Source organism: Orbicella faveolata, unplaced genomic scaffold (assembly GCF_042242905.1).
Source record: "Orbicella faveolata isolate gen_17 unplaced genomic scaffold, um_ofav_v1 contig_34, whole genome shotgun sequence".
NCBI lineage: Eukaryota > Metazoa > Cnidaria > Anthozoa > Scleractinia > Merulinidae > Orbicella > Orbicella faveolata.
In genome coordinates, this window is record NW_028301563.1 from 33801474 (window position 1) to 33823392 (window position 21919).

A 21919-nucleotide genomic window follows, 5' to 3' on the forward strand; every position below is an offset into this window, starting at 1 on the left:
TACAAAAGCCCTTTGCTGCAACGCCAAAAAACTTGACCGTTGTTTCAGGTTATTTAGAATGTTACATGCATGTAAGAAAACTGTATGGAAACAAATGATGAATTCCACTAGCTCGAAAGCCACGAGCTTTCTTCAGTCTTTAAGATCATGCAAAGAATCATCTTGTTTGTCTGACCCCGAAGAATAAGGGCTGTGTCCTAATATAGTTTTCAGCTTTGCGTTTTTTTTTTCTTGGTTCATTATCAGTTCCAGCACCTGGTCACAGCTGATTATAATGATATTGTCTACAGTGACAGGTTCCGCTACTTCTATTTTGCTAGTCTTGCTACGGCGGTCCTTGAAATTTAAGTGTTTCCAGAAAATGCCCATTCCACTCAGCTCACAAAACAGGATCGCACTTAAGTATTTGAAAGCTTTGACATACAACATCAAGCGATTATGGCCACACATGCTCATTAGAATAGCATCATTAGAATCAAAATGGGCGTGGCTTATTCAGTAAAACGAGAAGCTCTGGGTACAAGAAATTTGTCAATCCCAAATTAGCATGAATTACTATTGCGGGCACGGAGCAGAGGGGTTGGGGGCCTGTTCGAGTTGCGCAGTGTTCAGCGGGATTAGAGTTTGAAATTAGTTGCCGTTAGCAGAGTGGCACATTCTACGGTCAGCAGCCTTCAGCGTGTACAACTGTAAATGTCGTTTTTCTTTTTCTTGGTATGCACGAATGTTTGTTTCCGATTGTTTATATCTCTTTAGTGCTGTCATATTATTACATCGCTGTCACTTACTTACACTACGTTAAATTAGGATACCCTAAAAGGTCCTAAAACCCCAAGGGTGGCACCACTGTCTTGGTCGGGGGCACACATTCCCTTACTTTTTCCAGCTGCTAGTGTTTCGGGTTTTCGAGTCCGGCTTGGTGCACTTAGTTTTCGTATCTGTGTAACATCTGCTAAAATCGGATAAATGGCACGGCGGCTCGGCTGTCCAACGCGCCCAATTTAATCACGATGTGTATCCGGATGGGTAGTGGAGGCAAAATATTCGTGGATCGAGACTTGTTTTATTGTTTGTTAGTTGCATGAACATTTGTACTAAATTAAACTTATGGAAAATAACAGTTTAATATATGGTTCTTTATGAGTATTCCTTAATTTTGAGATGGACTTTAAAATTAAAAAAAACAAACAAACAAAAACAAACAAACATATATAGTTTTGCCAAAGAGTGTCCTCCATGCTAGAATAAGATTATTCACCCTTGGCAAGTCAACTGGTAATAGACGAACAAAGACACCAAAAACTGACTGAACGTACAGTAAAACCCGCGTGTATTAGAGAACCTAGTGGTTTAAGAACCTGCTGGCGGAAATTTGCTGTTTTAAAATCCAAAAATATAAGAACATGTTTGGCCATGTTTGTGGGAGGCGCGGTGGCCTCATGGTTAGTGCGCTCGTCTCCGGATCGAGCGGTCCGGGTTCGAGCCCTGGCCGGGGACATTGTGTTGTGTTCTTGGGCAAGACACTTTACTCTCACAGTGCCTCTCTCCACCCAGGTGTATAAATGGGTACCGGCGAACTTAATGCTGGGGGTAACCCTGCGATGGACTAGCATCCATCCAGGGGGGAGTAGAAATACTCCTAGTCGCTTCATGCTACAGAAACCGGGATAAGCTCCGGCCTGGTGGGCCACTTGGCTCGTATGCAGACTTTACCTTTTTTTTGGCCAAGCAAGTCAAGCAGGTTCTTATATGTGGGTTACGGTTAAACTGTATGAACTCTTGTTATAGAGGCAGCACGACACACTTTCTGTGTTCAGTTGTGTCAGGCTTATCGTAATACATAAGTGAATGAATGGTGTATATTTTAGGGCTAAACCCAATTTTTTTTCCTTTTAATTAGCTGCTATATCTCCTTCCAAGAGAACATGATCTGCTCCTTCATAGAAATTAAGAACGTGAACCTACTTAGCCTAAATTGCAAGTACGTACTCGAAAATACAATAACCTACTCTGCCAGACTTAAAAAAAAGGTGGGGTCTAACGTGGGTTTTTACTGTATGATAAAACTGCAAGAGGATCTCTTAAAAGCTGTTGATATCTGCCGTTATGGCTTCGTTGGCAATACTTGGTATATAATCATGACATGTATAACATGTAACAAGAACTTTGATGGCATATAAAGGCATAAATAAAGAGCCCATTCCAAGAACGTGCAGAGAACTGTGAACTCGCGGCCCTTACTTGGTGTAGAAGGCACAGCTGTCGTAAAACAATAGAGAACAAAAGGACAAAAGAACGAGGAAACAATAGGTTTGTGACGTATACTCTTTCCTCTGCACCAGGAAGGCTCCGAACTCGTCTTTGATAAATTTTGTAATGGTTTAGTTGTTTAGTATTTCTACTCCCCCCATCCAGGGGGGAGTAGAAATACTCCTGGTCGCTTCATGCTACGGAAACCGGGATAAGCTCCGGCCTGATGGGCCACTTGGCTCGCATGCAGACTTTACCTTAGTTGAAATTAAGCTATCAAATGAAAGATTAACGAAAAAACGTTAATGGTCAACGTTGCCATTTTATTGAATGAAAAGGAAGATTGATGTAGACAGCAACAAAAGTGAAATTCCAAAACAAAAATGCATTTTGAATGGCAGTAATATCACAGGGTTCCTCTCAGCTCCCCCCTCGGAATTGGAATTGGCAACTTAGCAAATGAGACTAAATTAGTCCACAGTACTGAAGATATTCAAAAGTATTAGCTTCTTACAAAACCTGTTGTGCTGTATTGCCGTGCCAGTAAGAAACTTAGTCGATTATAAGCTTGAAGTTTACATAAAAGGTAAATTAGCCCCTTAACACAAATGATAGTAGTCACACCCCGTGATGGGCATTCTGTAAAATAACATCCTCTAGTACTGCTAAACTTATATTTTGGATTCGTTTTGTTGTAATCACAGGCTCTCATTTCTATATTCGTTTCTTCCTTGAATGATCTATGCTCTTTGTTCCTGAGATTTCGGACGTAGGACTTCTTGACTAGCCTCTAATTCGCAGCTATTACTTGGGTGACACTTCATGACGTTACAGGACATTCCTATATTGCGTGACTATGGTGAGGAGATTTTTCTTCTCGAATTACGTGGTGCAAGTTGTCGCAGAATACTTCTTGGTACACGTATCACATTCCACGCTACAGCACCACACAAACCTACACCGGCACTTAACCTGTTTAACTTGTTCGATTGTGAGATGTTTCAGTCCGCAAGAGTTACATAGCATGCGGCATTTGGTTGTGGTGACGTCATCGCTACTACATATTCTTCCCAGCATTCCCGGAGATCCCACGGTGTCGTTACGTACGCAGTAGTCTGGGGAGGAGTCGAGGTAAACTAGTTTTTTCTCTTTCTTTTTCTCGCTTAGGTTACTTTGTTCTTTAAGCTTGTTTTTCACGAACGTCACTTGCAAGGCATTGCGGTACTTTAGCTTCAACTTTGTTCCAATGACTTCAAACGGCGCCAGTTGCCTCCAACAAGTTTTCAAATTACAACTTCCAGTCACTCCATGGCATTTACACTCTCTCTTCAGGCTTAATCGAACAACCTATTATGAAGGAGAGGAAGCCTTAATTGATTTGTTCTAGGTTAAATCTGTTCACCAGCAGGCACTCAAAGGAGTCCGGTTACTGCTACCGATATCCATTCATATCATTAGGCTAAATATGAGCCGAATACACTGTGGCCACTGTAAAACTTAAATGACTACCCCCCACTCCCCCCCTCCCCCCAAAAAGCCATAAGCGACCGACAACATGGGTCCAACCCCAAAATCTTTCAAGCCAAACCGCCTACCCGACACAATAACCTTGTTATCGCTCGTGTACAGACTATCATCTGCCTCAAATCCAAGAAGGGCATTTCTAAGTCATAATCTTAGTTCACGAAGAAACTGGAGACGAGATGGTTGGCGTGCATGGCGTCCTACGGCAATCAGCATAATTTTATCTCCCTAAAGTAAGTCTACAAAACAATGAGGAGGGGCAAAATAAGATAAAGAGTAAGTCAGTTAATCCCCCTCATTATTATCCTCCTTATATTTATCCCTTCATTATTATTCCCCTTATTATTACCCCCCCCTTGTTATAGCCGAGCCTTTTTCTTAAGGTAATCCCTCTCAGACTTTGGCGCAGTGTTGAGAGCGCCCACCTCCCACCAATGTGGCTTGGGTTCGATTCCGGCCTAGTTCTCTGAGTGGGTTGAGTTTGTTGTTGGTTCTCGCCTTGCTCCGTGGGTTTTTCTCCGGGTTCTCCTGTTTTCCTCCCTTCTCAAAAAGCAACATCTTCAAATTCTAATTGGACCAGGATAGAGGACCCGCATAAAGAATCCTAAGTCTGACGTGGCTTCTTCCCTGAATATTTTAAGAAATGAACTTTTTTTTCAGATATTGTACCCAGTACCCACGTGGATAAAGTTCTCGCGCAAGTTGCGCGGATGCATGTTTTTTTGGAGGATGAAAATTCGTGTAAAGCCTCTTGCATTGATTATTCTCAGACCCACCTGAGATTCCTGAAGCGAGGAGTGATGTAAAAATAACTAGAGAGGGATTGCTTAAAGAATGAAGTCTATATGGTGAATTAATTCTCTAACATGTACCCTTCATCTTTTCCTGGGAGGGGTCGTGTCAAGTGTAATCATCATTACCTTTCTTCCTATTTCATTGTTGTGCAAGTTAAAAGCCGTCCGCGCATTGTACCCGTTTTCCAGGATGTTGATAAAGCGACTCGTCTCCTTCTCTCCAAACCGGATGTTATCTCCACATCCGCCCCACTGCCAGTCACCGTTTCCGCTTCGTTGTTTCTTCACGGCGCATCCACATCCGGGTATTTTACCCTGTCGGCACTGGAGCGTGATCTCGTGGATGATAGCCGCTGTACTAATAGCGTGGATAAACGCTGTCTCACGAGTGGCTGCGAGAAAATGGCGAGGCAGAGAAGTGTAAGGTTATCTTTTCTATGACAAATACTCTGTGCGGAAAGAATTAATTTTTTCACGTCTCACCCGCTTATCTGGACTTCAAAAGAAAATCTGTACTGCTTGCAACCTGTTGACTACTACAACGTTTGAAAATCAATAAAAGGACGTAAAAAGTTCAAACTTTGATGTAGGATGCAATTGAATGACAATGTTAAATGGTTCAGTCGATCTAAGTATATTTTTTGCCAAGACACTTAATTTTTTTCTGACAATACCTGTTGTAAAGTTTAAATCAATTTCTCGCTACCAAATAACTTAAAAATCAAAATTCAATTTTATAATAGACCTTTTCATGGTTTCTGACGCCATCTTGCTTGAGGGGCAAACAAGGCAGATATTACAATAAATGTATGGGAAAAATGGAGAATCTAACGCGTAACAACTCATGTAAAATTCGAGTTCTGAAGTATTTATGAATTTAAAACTAAAAATGCGAGGCTAAAGACCATACAGATCACATTTGAGGGCAATCGCCTCGCTAGAAAAGCCACAATTAAGGTTTCCATTTTTCCATGTAAAACCGAGTCGCAATACGCGGGAAAATTTAGAGACATTTGTATGAAAAATTAAAAGAACAATTACTCGCCTAACAGTTAGTCTATGTTCTTCAAATGTGACTTTCGGTTGGGTGTCTGTTCCTTGCAGCTCATTGAATACTCAGAACCTCAATCACTCTCAAGTTGCCGGGCATCGAACTTTTAACTTTTCCGCAATTATTGCTGTGTAAATCCCTAAATATCCCGAAATTTTCTAAAAATATCTAGTTATCTCACAATTTTAAGCTTATCTAAAATTAAATCGAGACTACCTGTCTTTCTCGAGTGTCACCGGGCTCTACGTCATCTTCAATGGAAATTAAACTCACTGAAGCTTCACTTGGCTTCTCCGCCATGTTTAAAACTTACTTCCCTTGGAATGATGGGATACATTAGCAATAGGAAACACCGCTGCACAATTGGATTGCAGTGTAGCAGTCACCAATTAGTAAACAATGGGGCAAAATCATCATTTCATAGGAATTTTAAATAAAGCGTCAAAGAAAATAAAACAATTTTTTCTTCAGAATCGTCTAAAAATCCCCAATAAATCCCATCTTTTTTTCTGAAAATCTTAAAAAATCCGGCTTTTTGTTTCTAGGCCTAGTCAAGATGGCGTCAGAAACGGTGAAAAGGTCTATTTTAAGAAATCTTCACTCACCATATGGCAGAGTGGTTTTAACAAAGATTGGCAGTTCTTTAATCACGTGTTTGTTATCTAATGTGCAATTCCAGATCTCATTCCTGAAAAGTTTTCGACATTCCTCTAAAGCACGATGACCTCCGGCTTTCACAATGCTTGACAAAATCGGGTAAGTCTGGAAAGAAACCGAATAAAACAAACTTTTATAATATGGAAATGTATATTCAGTGCAAAATAAATAATGTCCAAGGAGAGACAGTTGTTACTTAATTATGTTCTAATATTTATAAATTTAAACCAGGATATTCGTTTTTGTTTTGTTTTGTTTTGTTTTTTTCAATAACTGAGAGATGTGAGTGTTGTTGTTAGACCAGAAGTCTAAAACATGGCATATGGGAGGTTGAGCAAACCACCTCGACGACGACAACGAGAACGTCACCAAACAAAAGGTTTAATGAGCAGAACAATAGCTGTGCACGTGCGTTATAAATCTTTGTACATTTTTTTGCTGTCCTCGGCAAAACAACGTGAAATGACCAAGTTCTGCGCAGTCTGGGGAACGCGAACGACGACGGCTACTGCTTCGTATTTCCATTTGGAATATAGCTTGAGCACGTTTCTTCATCCACTGGCGTACTGAACAGATCTAGACACTTGCGAATTTCGCGGGTAAAATATAAATTCATTTTTGACTAGGCGTCGTCCTCGACGTCGCTGATGTCGTTGCTTAAGCTCCTATAATCCCGTCTAGTTGGTAATCTATATGGGCGGTGAAAATGTGTTGCTGATGGAGACTACAGATTCAAAGTGCGGAAAATCATTTACAGATTTCCTTTTTCCGCACTTTCCCCTTTCCTGCGGCGGAAATAAGGCTAGCTTACGAAAGGAGGATTGGCGCCAAAAATCTCAATAACGGATGAAGACCTAACCACACGCGTCAAGGGTCGCACTGCTAACAAACATTTCTTTTTATCTTAGAAGGCACCGCCCCCGACTCGACTCCTGCGTGAACTCAGGTATAAATAGCGTTGAAAGGGCTGTTTATAACCTTGCAGAATTGGCGATCAAGATGCCTCTTCGCTCTGGTTAGTACTGCTAGGCGATTCTGTCTCTTGAATGCGCTTTAAACTGAAACTAATCCCACATTAGCCACGCTTTTATGGAACAAGTCCCGTTATCTTAATCACTCAACGCAGATGAAAACAGGCTAAGAACATTTAGCACTTCAAAGAAAACCGGTGTTATCCAAGATTAGCTATTAGAAGGCTTAGGATGTTTTCGTCTTCTTTTCGGTTTCTATATTTAACTATTTCTTCTCTTCGGCTTCTTTTCGGCTTCTATATTTAACTTCTCCAAATATTACCGTCAACTGAACAGATAAAAAGTAAAAGAAACCTAGATCAGCGATTCAAACCAATTTAACTATTCCAAAATAATTTATTTTCACTTGTTTATTTTGTCCTAAACTTTGTTTTTACTTTGAGATGTCTTCATAAAGATTGTAACGCAAATTTAGGAGTACATACAACAGGGCAATTAAATTGAGGAGGTTTGATAATCCTGGATTTTTTTTTATAATCGCATATTAGTGTTGATCTGCTCAGTTCAGCCAACACGGCCTCCTGAAGTGATATGAAGGCAGTGCCGCCAAACATGTTTTCATATCAGTGTTGAGCGGACAGTTCACTGTATGAGGAAAAACTCTGAACGAGCAAGAATTCTTTGTGAAAGTTCCATATGTTCTTGAACATTGGGATGGGTGAGCGATTCTAAAGAATCAACAGCATCTGTACACAACACAAGACTGAATGCATGCCAAGTTGATTATCGAGATAAAGCACTGCCTTGGATCTAAAAAAATCATTTTGCAGAAAATTGAAAAGGATATATTTATGTGTATCATGGCTCAATACTTGCTACGTTCTTGCGCAGTCAGTAACAAATAGCTAGTACCACGTGAAAGTACTGCTCAATATCTTTCATTTGAATGGTCACACATTAGGGTTTCATCCACAGACTTAAAAATAAGAATCACCTTGTACAGCATAATAAACAGTACCACATGAAAGTGCTGCTCAATAGCTTTCATTTGAATGGTCACACACTAGGGTTTCGTCCACAGACTTAAAAATAAGAATCACCTTGCACAACATATTGTACGAGTAATATACAAAGCTATGTGAAAGTACTACTCAGTAGCTCTCATTTGAATGGTCACACACTTTATCTTCAGCCTGAGTAAAATGTTGAACCACCTTGTAAAACATGATCAACAGCACCACATAACATAGACGCGGTTATTTCAGCGGGAGGTCTGGGGCAAGCGTCAGAAAAGAGGCGTCGCAGGATCCTTAACACTCTCGCTTTTGGTGTTTTACACCTTGAAAATCGGAAACTACCGTCGTGCAGTTTGCACATAGCTGAGTTCTACATATTGTGGCTCTCAAATGAATTTTGTAAGATTTTATCTCATCCGCAGATTAAAACAGAGTTAGAACCGCATTGCATTACTCTGCCAGAATTTTACATGAATTTAATTAAACTTGGACGAGGAACAAATTCACCGGATCATCTGAATATCGGATCGAGGCAGATTATTGTCCTAATTCCTAAAGGCTCTTTACTTAATAACGTAATAAATTATTAGAGTGGCTTAGATTTTTTCAGTAAATTTCTAAATCTGTAAAATTGGAATGTCAAACATACCTTTTGTCGAAGAATGTTTTCTGGACTGGTCAACTTGATTCTGTGAACAAAAAAGTGTTCGTCAAGGGACCACACAAACTTCTAGAAACTAAATTTCTGATTTAGTTCTCCAAAAAGCCTTTTCTAAGGCGTATGTCGGCGGGTGTAGGGGTAGGGAGGGAATCGTTGGTTCTTTGGAAAAAAAAATCACTTGTGTCTAAATCAACACAAAACAATGGTGCGGTAAGTCGAAAAATCTAAATTCCCCAAAATTAAAAGCAGTTCTCATAAAAACCAAAATCAAAATAAAATTAAATGCTTACATTATGGAGCAAGTACAGTAACGATATAAATTATGAATGCAGTGGCAGCATATAATTAATGAGTTCATAGTTCATAATTAACGGGTGTGTGGCTTATCAACAGTTGGCAGGATTTTTACTTCCATTGTTGAGATTAGCAGATTATTCGAGGGGAGTTTACTCAGCAGGGAAGGTGGGGGACGGAGTAAATAGACAGCATATTTTACGCTGCATGCTTTCGAACTCTTCAAAATGAACGGGAAATTCAATAACATTGGCACAGTTCTAAATGTTCCAACAAAGGTTAACATGCTAAAATGAACGCAACCCTGATCAATCCACAACAATTTTTGAATCGTTTCGACAGATTACCCTAACACCAGCTGTTTCTCTAGTGGCATTGCAATGATTGTACTTTGTCCTGTGCATGTATCCACAACAAATATTGGATCTAACAAAGTAAACTGTTGGCGCGGAAGCACGCGCGGTGTTCATGTCGGGGCGGATTTCTTGCACAGTGGTAACTCCCTACTATTAGCGACTACTTGAAAACCTGACCGCAAGTTGCCATCCATCAAGGGGACAGAATGCGTAGAAGGCTGCCTTTCATCCAGGAGCGATGAGAAGTGACTGTATTCACAGGAGATTGCAATAGCGATGAAATTAGAAGTTCATTGTTCACAGTAGTTTATACTTACTCCGTTATGCTTTGTCCTAGCCGTGCGCTCACTAATGAGGCGACAAGAATCCGTAAATACGCTGTAGCCATCTTCATGTTCATCTGCTACTTTCAAGGGTTTTGCAATACTTGAGAATTTCAGGTCATCGGTGAATAACTCTATTGTATCCTTGTACACCCAAAGCCTATTAAGTTTAAAACAATTAGTTTAAGTCAAAAACAAAATATAATTTCCGGCGTAAACGTGGCACACATTAGCTGAAACTGTGAGCTTAGTTCAGATTTATGATTATATCACCCATTGGGGGAGGGATGGGGGAATACTCCCTCAGATAAGCAAGACAGGCATAAATTGTGTCAAAGAGTATGGTTTTCGAGCCATTTTGGTTTGAAACTGTAACTGTATGTAAGAAAACAAAATAAAAGAAAGTCCAAACCATCGATTTCAACACTTTGACCGAAAATAGGGAATGGTTTGTGCAATCTGTTCAAGAAATGGCTGTTTGATTTTTTGAAGGGACAAATTTTTAGAGCATCTTAAAGTATTTTATTACGCATTATTCTCCTTCTGTTTCTAAGTATAGTTTCACTATTAAACGTTGAGAATTTAGGTTCTAGTTAAATGTTTACGCAAACCTAGGCAGTTCATCATGAGTGGGGTGGGGACTGAATTAGGACCAATTAGTCTGAAATAGGAAAATGGCTTCAAGAAGTACGACCCACACCCCCACCCATATTTTCAGGAGATACGACACCTCCTTCCCCGCCCCCCCCCCCCCCCCCCCATCCTCATGAGTTATATAAAACAGGCCGGAATGATTATTATACGGAAAGATTTTCATAAACATATCATTATTCACGGTAAGGCGTGGAGTGTAATGTTAATATCTCAAGCGGTTTATTTCGCCTTAAAACCCCTTTCGAAATATGTGGATTATTGCCCGCATGGGAAGGATGTAGACAAGATAACTCAGTACTATACTATAGTCCATGGACTTGCCAACTGAGCAAACAAGTTAATCGAGTTTAAATAACCGTTATTCCGAACGTTTGATTTGGATTTTATTAGGGAGCTTGATGGTGATCATTGTGCACCATGACAAGTGCTCACATTTTAAAGTTGTGTATGATTTATAAATTATAAGATGATTACTGTGAAATTCAGTAAACCGTAAATACCAGAAATATTTTATAGAACGCTATTGTGTAGCAAAAAAAAGCCAATTAGGCAAGAGAAAACTAAACCGCAAACAGCAGCTGTAATTTAATAGTTGTGTTGTAAGGATTTGCTCGCGTGTCGTGAACTTTATTGTGATTGGTCAGTACACAATTGACCTTTCAGAATCAAATCAAAGTGCTATTCTGAGCATTCTCGTCCTTATCGCTCTCATAAACAAGCAAAAATGAACACCAATTACAGACCCGAAGGTAAAGCGATACCCAGTGTCCGACCAATCTAAGACCCACTTTCAGACTAAAACACAACTCAAAAACCATACTATTGAGGGTTACCTACAGCCGGCATACAATTAGAATTACAAACTAATGATACGAGATGCGTAGGATCTGTGAGAAGGCTGGTCACTAGCCATGTCACAAAGCGAAGAGCCCTCAGAAGGAGAGAGGGGATTTAATAGGAATTGCACTGTATGATTACACCCCCCGGGGGTGCTCCTTTATATGGGCCATGTAGCAAGATCTCATGAGGAACTAGATAGGTACGTATGTGTGGCCCCAAAGGGTATTGTTTTAAACGGTTTTGGTATGAAAAAGGGTATGGATTTTTCGCCCAGGTCTAAAATAGGGTGTGGAAAATCACAGATTTTGGTCTGAAATAGGGAACAGGTTTTAAGGTTCGAACCGCACACCCCCACCAAAAACTTTGTCGACTATCCCCCCGGCATATATACTTGACAAGAGGTCTTCATGACTTCAAGAATAGGATTACTGAATTAAGGTGCGTGCTTTCAAAAGACGCAAAGTTGTGATGTGATGAAAAATTAACACTAATGTGCTATCCTGTTCAACTCGATGTTTCAAATCAGCCAAAGATAACTGTTAATTGCTGATTCATTTCAGAAAATCTGAAAATTGATGAACTCTTCCGCCGAATCCACAGATAATTTGGGATGGGAGAGTTTATATATGCCTTTTATTACCTTGTATTCTGTAACAGTTATGTGTGACTGGAATTTTCACTTAATCAGGGTTTTATCCGACAAAGTATTTCCGGGGAATAACTGAAAAACTGACCGGGTTAATTCCTGCAGAAATGTATCGGTGCCTAACACCGTTATCACGAAAGCATTTGCTGTAAACCCATGCTCAAAAACATCATTAATCATTGGAAATTATCTCTCGCAAGCATTCTGAGTTTTGACCAATCAGCAATCAGTTTGCTGACTGTGCAACAGTCTTTCCGAGGACTAGCGGCGCCTGGAAACTTGCCTGCTTTCTAGTTTAGATTTATTTCATTTCCTTAAATTTTTTGTAGTTGTTTTTGTCTCATCCCAGAAACTTTTACGGAAATGAACATACTACCACTCTGCAAGATTAGGGAGCTTAAGCAAAACACGGCGACAAACGGCAACGAGAACGTCACCAAAACAAAAGTTTAAAAGCGAGTAGAACAATAGCTGTGCACGTGCATTAAACATCCTTGTATATTTCGTAGCCGTACCCCGCAAAACAACAACTTGAAATGACCAGGTTCTGGATATTTTGCAAAACGCGAGCCACTATGACTAATTTTTCGTATTTTCTCTTGGTACTGATCGCTGGCGTTACATATTTAGTTTGAGCAAGTTTTTAGACCGATCGGCGGGTAAACAGATCTAGATTATCGCGAGATTCAGAGGTAAAATATAAATCCCTCTTTACTAGGCGTCTTCCGTGCTTGGCAACGGCGCCGTCATTGCTTAAGGTCCTCTATATCTTATTCTGGGATCACTTCAAAGCGACGTCTACTTTATTTCAGTTATTATATAACTGTAGTTTGCGACAAAAAAATTAAGTTAGTGAATCTGAAGATCTGACTTCTTATACAAACATCTACCCTCATATCGAAAGCAGATTTTCTCTCCAATATTGTGCCGAAGATGATCTCTGGTATTATTTACTTCTCCCTTACTAGGTTCCGCGATTTTACCGTTCATTGTAATGCGTATTGACCGATGCATTTCTGCTCATCGTGGACACAGGCTATGCCTTCCCGTTTCTTCTATCGTCCACACTGATTCGATCGAAAACTACCCATTGCGTTTTGTCCGTCCATAAGCATGCACTGGTGCTAGAGGGGTCCATTTTCAAACATCGATGCGCCTGAATCCTCTATTCCTTCTACTATTGGAAAAGCGAATTTGAAATATTTTGCCTCAGTGATTCAAGATAATTCTGTTTTTTTTTAATTTATTAAAAAATAGCAGGTATTTACAGGGTTTATTGAAATATTTAGAAACATATTTGTGCTATTGAGAAATTTTTTGAGAATCAGTCTGAAAAGACACTAAGACGATTCAACGTGATATCTGTGGAAAGGCCTAGTAAATATACGTGTTTTCCTGATTATTTTCGCATAAAACGATCTCGATTGTACAAGTTGTAGACGATGAAAAAACGCATTGACTAGAACGCATCGACAAAATCTTATTATAGTATGAATGAGACCAAGGTCGATCAGGACCGGGTCCGAGAGAACGAACAGGGAGAAAAACAACACACTGTGTAATGTTTCAGAGAAGGATCATAAGTCAGTTGAAAACAGGTGACATAGTTCATGTAATCCCTTGCTAAACGGTTTAGTGCTTTTGTTTTCTTTTTGTAATCCACTTACGTCAGTTGGGACCAACAATAACGTGATTAACAAAATAACCACTCAAACTCCTTTGGCCTAAAGACACTTGAAAACTGCTCTGACATGTCCGAGGAATTTGAGAGTTTCCTTGGTAAGCACAACCCCTTCCGAAGTACAATGTTCTACAAAATTAATGAGCGGGTAAGTCTACTAGGACTCAGTCTGTCAGTGCAGACGTGAAAAGACCCGAGCAGTAGTCTGACAGTTGTAGAAAAACATCATCAAATGGCTTAACGCTGTTCCTATGCATATTAGTGAAGATTTGTGTAAGCTTAAAGCAGGCGGGTTCCAGTTCTGTCACGCATCTTTCACGTTTTCCACGAAGGCTCTACGAACAACTTGCGTTGATGTAAGTGGCTTGTTTCAGTTAAGAGAAAACAAAGGTTTGAACTTCTTTTCTTGATTCAAGCTTCATCATTCAGAATACGAAATGGAAAATTAACCACTGCGATCTGATTGCTGACTTAAGCTAAAGGATTATGATCACGTGCTTCTACAGATCACGAAATGTGCAAGCATACCACAAGGGGGGGGGGTCTTTTATGGAACTGTGGAGGGAGGGACAAGGAGAGTGTCTTTGTAGTACTGACCGTGAAAATCTGTAACGTGCGTTTAATTTCGAGCAAAGATCCCACCCAAATATAATCTTTATAAACATTAAGCATTTTAAGAGGTTGTATGTACGAGTGGTTTTGAGCAAGAGACTCTGATCTGATCTTACAGCCTCTTGTTTTGAGTGATTTGAAATCTGGCGGTTCCTTATGCAAATGAAAAACATAAAAGCAGAAACCGACACATCGTTAAACGCCAGCTGGATTTGAAATCAGTTTAACTCGGCCTCGCCAGCTGCGAATTTAATACGTCTTTTTTTAAACTTATTTAAAGTTCCCAATATGCACTGTAGCGCTAAGTATCCTAAGTCATTTTAAGTATAGTTTTAATATTTTAAACTGTCTATCATAATGGGACTTGGAAGGCTCCAATACGGCTCTAAATTTCACAGGAAACTTTTGGTAATTCCCAATTTGGGAAAACGGGGTTGTTTTAGCGTTTCCTTTGGTTTTTAGTGTGAATTTCCCACATAGGGAAAATGCAACAAAACCCATGTATGGGACAACAATATCTCAATTAAATCTCAGACATGGAATTTTTATGCCCCAATAATTACACTGTCATGTCCCTTATCAGGATCATACCCTTTGGCGCCACACTTACCTTTATTGCTTACATAACTGAGTACCCGAGCCCCCTCGGTTGACGGCGTTAGCTTGCCTGGGCTAGATATGTACTAGGCCACGTCTGTGAAAAGACGCCCCCCTCCCCCCCTCCCCCCCCCTCCCCTTAACCTCAAGAACGGTGAACCTAATGTGACACTACCCAGAAGGACTCATCATTGACGGAATTAGATAGGATTGAAATTATCAAAATAGCTTAAAGAAAAACACCATACAATTGCAATAACAATCGATATAGAAAGAGCGATAAAAACAATAACGGACTGAAAAAAAATGAAGTAATAATAATGAACACGACAGTATTTGTAAGAGCCCGGCTTCCAAAATGATATATGTTAAATTACGGAGTAAATGTTATGGAATAACTTCATAACAGAGGGCCTGAAAAAGGCTGCTTAATTTTCGATTTAACTAAAACTTTTGGCCACGTCTAAGCTTCTACATCCAATTTGAAATTTGCGATCCCGGCTTAGAATTAATCATAGTTTCTCAGTTACTTGTTAGAAATTTGTGGTTTTCTGTTAACAGTTAAACCATTACCTCCTCCTCGACAAACAGTAAAATCTCATTGCGATAGTCATTCGTCATCCACCTCCTCCCGCCCTCTTGAAATCCCTAAGGAAAACTTTTAACCTCGTATCAGCAATACTTCTTTCTTTACACCTCCTAGTGGTACAAGTTAACTTTCAGGGAGGGGAGGGGGGCTATACTTTTTGTTTGGTCCGCGTGGTTTTTGGAAAACTTTGAATTGTTTGAGACTAGACTGTACAGTCACGTTTTAGTCATTAATTTTTGTTTTGAAAATAGAAAATAAAAATCACTGAAGAAGAGAAATTATGCCTTTTACCATGCCTGCGTGTACAGGTGTACCTAAAGAATGTCTACTGCAGAGTTCCTTATACTCAGAGGTTAGAGTTTATGTCTGCGGATAACTGAGAGGCTCTGAGAGGCTCAAAAAAAATAAATACAAAGTTTGCGTGTTGGGCAGGATTACCTTATATACAAAAGAAGGTCGACGACTGTTGCGGAAAGACTCTGTGTCCTGTGCTAGAAAGTTCATTCTGTCCATTGATCGACTGCGTCCGAATCCAGGCCAAGTTTAGCGGCTCATTCATTGGTAGCGAATTAATAGAATGTTCAGAACACTCAGCCGAAGCGTGTTAACATGTTATCGCTTTCATGATAGGAAAGCATGCGTTCGTATTTAGAAAGCATTAAGTAACACCTTCTGTGGTCAGAAAATCCGAAATAATTTGATTACAATGACTTAATGTTTTAGTTTTTATACACTGGCGCAGGTCATCTTCTACCTATGACCTCAAAAAAAAATATCCACGCTCACGTTTCTTCAAATTGAAGCTGTGCCTTCTCTTGTGCTTATAAGTCGCAATTTCTCTTTATACCTGACCATTCTCGTACTAATGCTGACACCGACAGAATTAAAACTCTCTAGAGAATTCTCCTTCCTTGCGTTCTCACGATACGTTCTCTTTATAATCCTCCGGACGATTACCTCGGTTGTTAGGAACTTGTAGAAAGCGTAACGAAAAAAATGGACTGATTGAACTTTCCAGTCAGTAAAATTTTCTCAGCTCACTTCTCACCATTCCTCCGATATACAGCACCCCTCTTAGATACATTAGCTCATTACAACTACCTACTTTATTCGTTACGCCGCGCATTTCGATTTAACATGTCATGACACACGCGATACACTAGTACACTTTTCAGTTTGGCCAAATGAAGGCCACCATATATAAATTTAACTACTGATTTGAATAAAAAAGAATTCTTACCTCTAAGCAGGTCTCAATCTTATCGAGAGCAGGAGATTATGAATCGGTTGTGAGCTTTGTCGATGCGCGCGAGTGATCGTCCTCCAAGCTTTGTTTTGTTTTATGGAATCTGCCTAGAATGAACTAGAGAACGTAATACCGCTTACCTTATGTCTGAACAAGCACACGAACCAGATTGGCTAAGTAGAAAAGCGCGCCAGATCTGATGTGTCGCAACAAAGGTAACCAGACTAGTGCAAAGGCAGTTTGCAAATTCATGGAGGTCTTTATATGGTTGTCAGTGAAATCTGTAACATAACTCTCAAATCTTATTGGTTCATAATACGATTGTGATAACCAAATAGTATTCTGTTACTCCAGTGCTTTCAGTAGCCTGTTCAAACTCAGATCAGCTGCCATTTGTATTTGATTCGCTGAGGTCCTTTCAGTATCATTGATAAGCTTTGGTATCTCGACTTAGTGTTGTTAGTTCGTTTGTTTACTTATTTGTCTGTTTGTTTGTTTGTTTTTTTGTTGTTCACTTCAGGTAGTGTGTGATGGACAATCTTCACTCATTAATGACAAGCTTCTCTGCCTTACACTTCAATAAATGTTGTCTTTGTAAATTTCTTTAACTCGAACTTATGTTATCACTTAAGTCATCTTCGGGTATCGTTTTAGCCAGCCCTACAAATTTAGAACGGATTAACTAGTCCTAATACGTTAAGTGCCCAAGCATGCGCAAGAAGATTACATTTCTGGCACGAAGCCGCCTCGTACTCATCATGAAGTTAGCGAAGTTATGAGCATTTCAGATTTAATCCAAGATACCATGCCGGAAGGAATTGTCGTTTAAGAGTTAATTGAAGGTCGAACTAAGTATAATATACAATACTGTGGCATTTAAACGAGTCTGAAAGGCCAGTGAGGCCAGAAAGTTATGATTTGAAACATCAAAGTTGCATACCGTGAATACTAGTGAAAGGACCCAGTAGCGAGGTGAAGTGACCTATTGCTGAGTGTGTTTGGCACCGGACTGTGAGGTTAGGCTCACATACTGGGCCGGTTAAATTCAGTCTTCTTGCATTGCTGGGCAAAACATCAAGTTTTCTCACACCGTGTCTCTACTGTAGTGCACAAATGGCTACTGACCTGCAAGTGCTTAACCAAATGACCCTTCCAGGGGTGGGTAAAAATAGTCTTCCGTGTATCGTATGAACTCTTGTTCTTAGGCCATCCTTGGTGAATTAAAAATCTAACACAAACAGCGGTGATAAAAGTTCACTCCAACGCAGTTCTGTTTAGATCATAAGAAGCTGGTGTGACCAAGAATTGCATGACTCCTTCCTATAGCTTAAAAAACTTGGGCTTGTCAGTGCCAGTTTACAACACTGTCTCCCTCAAGCATACCAGCAGACTTCTGCTCTGTTTGTAAATCAACGTCGATATCGCAGTAATACTGTGACAAATTAAACTTACTATCCATGCTTTATCTCAGTGCAATAAAATACCATATTTTAGGTCAGATGGACGAAAACAGAATGGCTTTGCCCTAAATGTTCGGACCCGATTGCGAGAAATCAAGACTACAGCGCCGGACAAACTTAGAGATCAGCAAAAGTATTGATTAACCTCCGTCAGGTCTGAAAATCTGTAGCCTAATGCGCAGGCGCTCTTTGGATCCCGCGCAAATCATTTTCTTGGGTGGGTGGGTAGAAAAGTTGGTGGGGGGGGGGAGGTAAGATTGCATGACAAGCATATGCTAACGAGAAGGTTTAATCAGGAAGTTTTCAAATATGTGATGAGGTGTTCTTTAAAAGTCAGATTACGCAGATGTTTTTTTTAATCTTCAATGGATGACTTCGCGATACCAAATTCCAGGTTGAGCTACGCAGAACTAGTGGCGAGCAAAGCTGTTAACTTGATTTTTGGGGTGACACGTGACTAACTGGAAGCCGCCAATACTTCAAATGATAAATGTAACTAAATAATGATTACTGAGATGCTGAATTGGACTAAATGAAATAAATCAGAAAGCATCACGGTCTCAAGTCGAATTACTCCGTAACAAAAAAAAGATCACGGCGCTCATCGTCTCTTGTGGCGCTTAAGTTAGTTCTTTCAATCCTGTACGAGCTTCACAGCTTCTCCAGGGAGCCCAAGGTGTTGCTTTGCGCTTAGTCGTCTGAAGAAGAATCGAGATAAACCAGTTTTTGTCAAGAGACAATGGTCTATCATGGTCTCTTGTTTATTGCTCTATATCTCGTTGAATACTCGTTTGCATACAAACTTTAGCTGGTGTGTATGGGTGCTCTTGATCTTGTCGGGATATGAACTTAGAAATTCTCTACATTTTTCTAATATTGGCCAATATTGTCAAGGCATTTTCCGTTCCAAAGATGACTCAACCAATAAATAGAGGATATTACACGGTGGCGAGAAGATATGAATTTTATGTTCTCGTGGCAAGAACATAAAATTCATATCTTCGAGCCAACGTGTAATGTTCTTTTTATTATATGGGGACTAAATATTGAAACAAATTCAACAAAAGCAACAGGCGGGAATCGTGACGTCATTGAACGATACGACACTCACAAAGGTGACATGCGGAAAATACGCCACTCGGGTCCCGGATGAAGTGGCGTATGGAATCTACGAGTGGTTTAGTTCCCAGTAAAACACTCTTCTCCATATAATAAAAGACGATAAAAGCCCTAGTGTTCCTGTCAGCTTTGCATCATGGGGGTGTTCCAAAGTACGTTGCGTTACCTCTCTTCCCATTTCTTTATTACGTCGATGAACAGCTGCTGTTGCCTCGTTTCCATGTTCCAGGTTGTCGATCAAGGAGTCTTCCCGCCTCTTGTTCTTCACACTGGATGTAATCACCACAGCCTCCCCACGGCCAGTCATCGCTTCCATTTCTAGACTTCTCTGTTACCTCAGCACAACGGCATCCGGGTATTTTGCGCTGGCTACAAGCAAGAGTGACTCCATGTGTGATGGCTGCAGCACTGATGGCGTGAGAATGCCTTAGAACGTCATGGCCTCTAAAGAAGATCAGATCAGACTAGTCCAAATGTTCCCGGTGTTTCTCGTCAACACCATTAACCACAGGGTACCAGGCTGACGCCGTGATGATGAAACCAAGTTGCTTATAAAGCTATTTTTATCTTCCAATCCTATAAAAATTAAATTAATTGTCCACACTTAAATTATTTAAAGAAAAAAAGTTGCAAATCTGAGGTTCTGAAAGGGAGAATTTGCCTTTTTGCACTGGGAAGACTTACATAGGCTCAATCAAGAGGATAGGGTCACAATCTCTTGGCTCAATGCAGTGTGATCTGGCCTCCGCGACACTCTTTTGTGTTCTGTGAGATCTATGTTAGGTGCGATTACGAGAGACTTTTTTCGTTTCGTGTCCAGTGTTCGACAGTGTTCGACAGTGTTCGACAGTGTTCGTAATGGATCGGAGCGAGCGATTTTCCATTTCGTACCGATATTTCTAGCAAAATAATCCGCAAAAATTACAACCCGAAAAAAAAGTTTTGCGTTACACTGCACTCTTCGGGTTATCTTCCACTTTCACAATAGACTTGCCCACAAGTTGAGCCTTGAAAAACCGACCGTAGTGCAGAGCGAGGAAAACGTCTGTACCGCTCAAATGCGAACGCACTCCACCCAGCACCAGTAGTCCCTCTTGCGCTTAGTCCGTCGTGCGTGACTCTAAAGAAAACTGCGATAAAAATATGGCTGCGCGGACTCCCAGGATTTCACGGGACCGGGGCCAATTTTTTCTCGCGGTTTTCTTTCTCGTCACGTACGACGGACTAAACGAAAGAGGGACTACTCGTGTGTGAACTAGTAATAGTGTGAACATGTAGACATAATGACATATTAGCAACGTAACAGCATGAACATAACGACATAAAGATAAAACTGATCTTTTCCTTATGTCGTCGATGTCGTTATGTCATTATGTCGCTAGTGTGAACCAGGCTTTAGTTCCCAGGTTATGCCGCGGATTTTACAGTGCGTTTACTGAAACCGGGGCCACTCAGACAATGAAAACCAATCAGATGGCAGAACTGAAACAGTAGACTCTATCATTTTCAAATCCAGCCAATCAAATGTCCGGTATTGTGATGCTCGCGACCACGGTGTCTGTTAATAAATTGTCAAGCTCAAACCGTTATAACGTTCGCGTTAAAAAATATTGTGTTACTTTACTTCAGATTTTACATTTACAACCGTGATAAATTCATAAGATTGACCGTTTTCTACTGTGGACGTACGGCCACTAGAGTGTTCACAGTCCCCTATTTTTCCGTGAGATCGTAGATGTCGATCGTTGAGCTCGACGGGCCGCCATCTTGGTCTTTTGATGTGAGCGAAACTGGAGAGTACAAAATGCCCGTGGGTAGGGGTGGTGGACGGCACGGCTGGCGGAAAAAATAGGGAGACTGTAACAGCTTAACTCTGTCTCTTGCCAAAACCAGTTGCAAGAACCGCCAACTGAAACATCTTTTCCGTCGAGTAAACGAGAAACGGCCTCCTTTTGCTCGCGCTTTGACACCAATCCTCCAAGACAAGAAGCAGACAGACGATCAAAATCAAAACATTCTCCAGAAAATTCTCTTGAAATCGATGCCATTTTGGCCTGAGCCGTAAAGTGACGAATGTCACTTGCTGTCACTCAAGTTGTCAACGCTCTGCTATGTTCTGATGAACTCTATTGTCCCTTCGACCAATCAGGTGTTGCCGTTGCTGGAGCAACTAACGCAGCGAACACCAGACAGAGTGAAGCTGTTACAGTCTCCCTATTTTTCCGCCCCGTCACCCCCCACTCTATTAACCCCACCGCCACTACCCACGGGCATTTTGTACTCTCCCCAGTTTCGCTCGCATCAAGAGACCAAGATGGCGGCCCATTGAACTCAACGATCGACATCTACGATCTCACGGAAAAATAGGGGACTGTGAACAGTCTATACGGCCACACAAAATATCATCTTTACGGTTATTGTTGAAAATCGTAGAATAATGGATTTTGACACTTTTTTTACAAATAAATTTCGTTCCTGTTGTCTGTGCGTGTTTCTATTTTACACAGCTTTCGGTTGTCAGTTAATGCAGCCGACCGTCAAATCCACCACGCAGTTCTCGGAAAAATGATCGCGTTCA

General features: G+C 40.6%; 1 protein-coding gene across 3 annotated transcripts; it reads right to left on the reverse strand.

Annotated features, from left to right (window-relative positions):
* Window positions 1-1043: 1043 nt before the first annotated feature.
* On the reverse strand, window positions 1044-18335 carry LOC110049138 (protein Wnt-8b-like). 3 transcript variants are annotated; one of them, XM_020754913.2, is made up of 7 exons: window positions 17888-18335; window positions 16757-16879; window positions 9892-10057; window positions 8913-8952; window positions 6225-6381; window positions 4695-4960; window positions 1044-3597 (listed from the first exon to the last, which is right to left on the reverse strand). In XM_020754913.2, the coding sequence occupies exons 3-7, from the start codon at window positions 9972-9974 to the stop codon at window positions 3133-3135; spliced, it is 1011 nt and encodes a 336-aa protein (XP_020610572.1). In that variant the 5' UTR covers window positions 9975-10057; window positions 16757-16879; window positions 17888-18335; the 3' UTR covers window positions 1044-3132. The 3 variants fall into 3 exon arrangements, with proteins under 3 accessions (XP_020610572.1, XP_020610573.1, XP_020610574.1); XM_020754914.2 differs by lacking the exon at window positions 17888-18335 and adding an exon at window positions 17703-17857; XM_020754915.2 differs by lacking the exons at window positions 16757-16879; window positions 17888-18335 and adding an exon at window positions 16903-17065.
* Between the last annotated feature and the right edge of the window lie 3584 nt (window positions 18336-21919).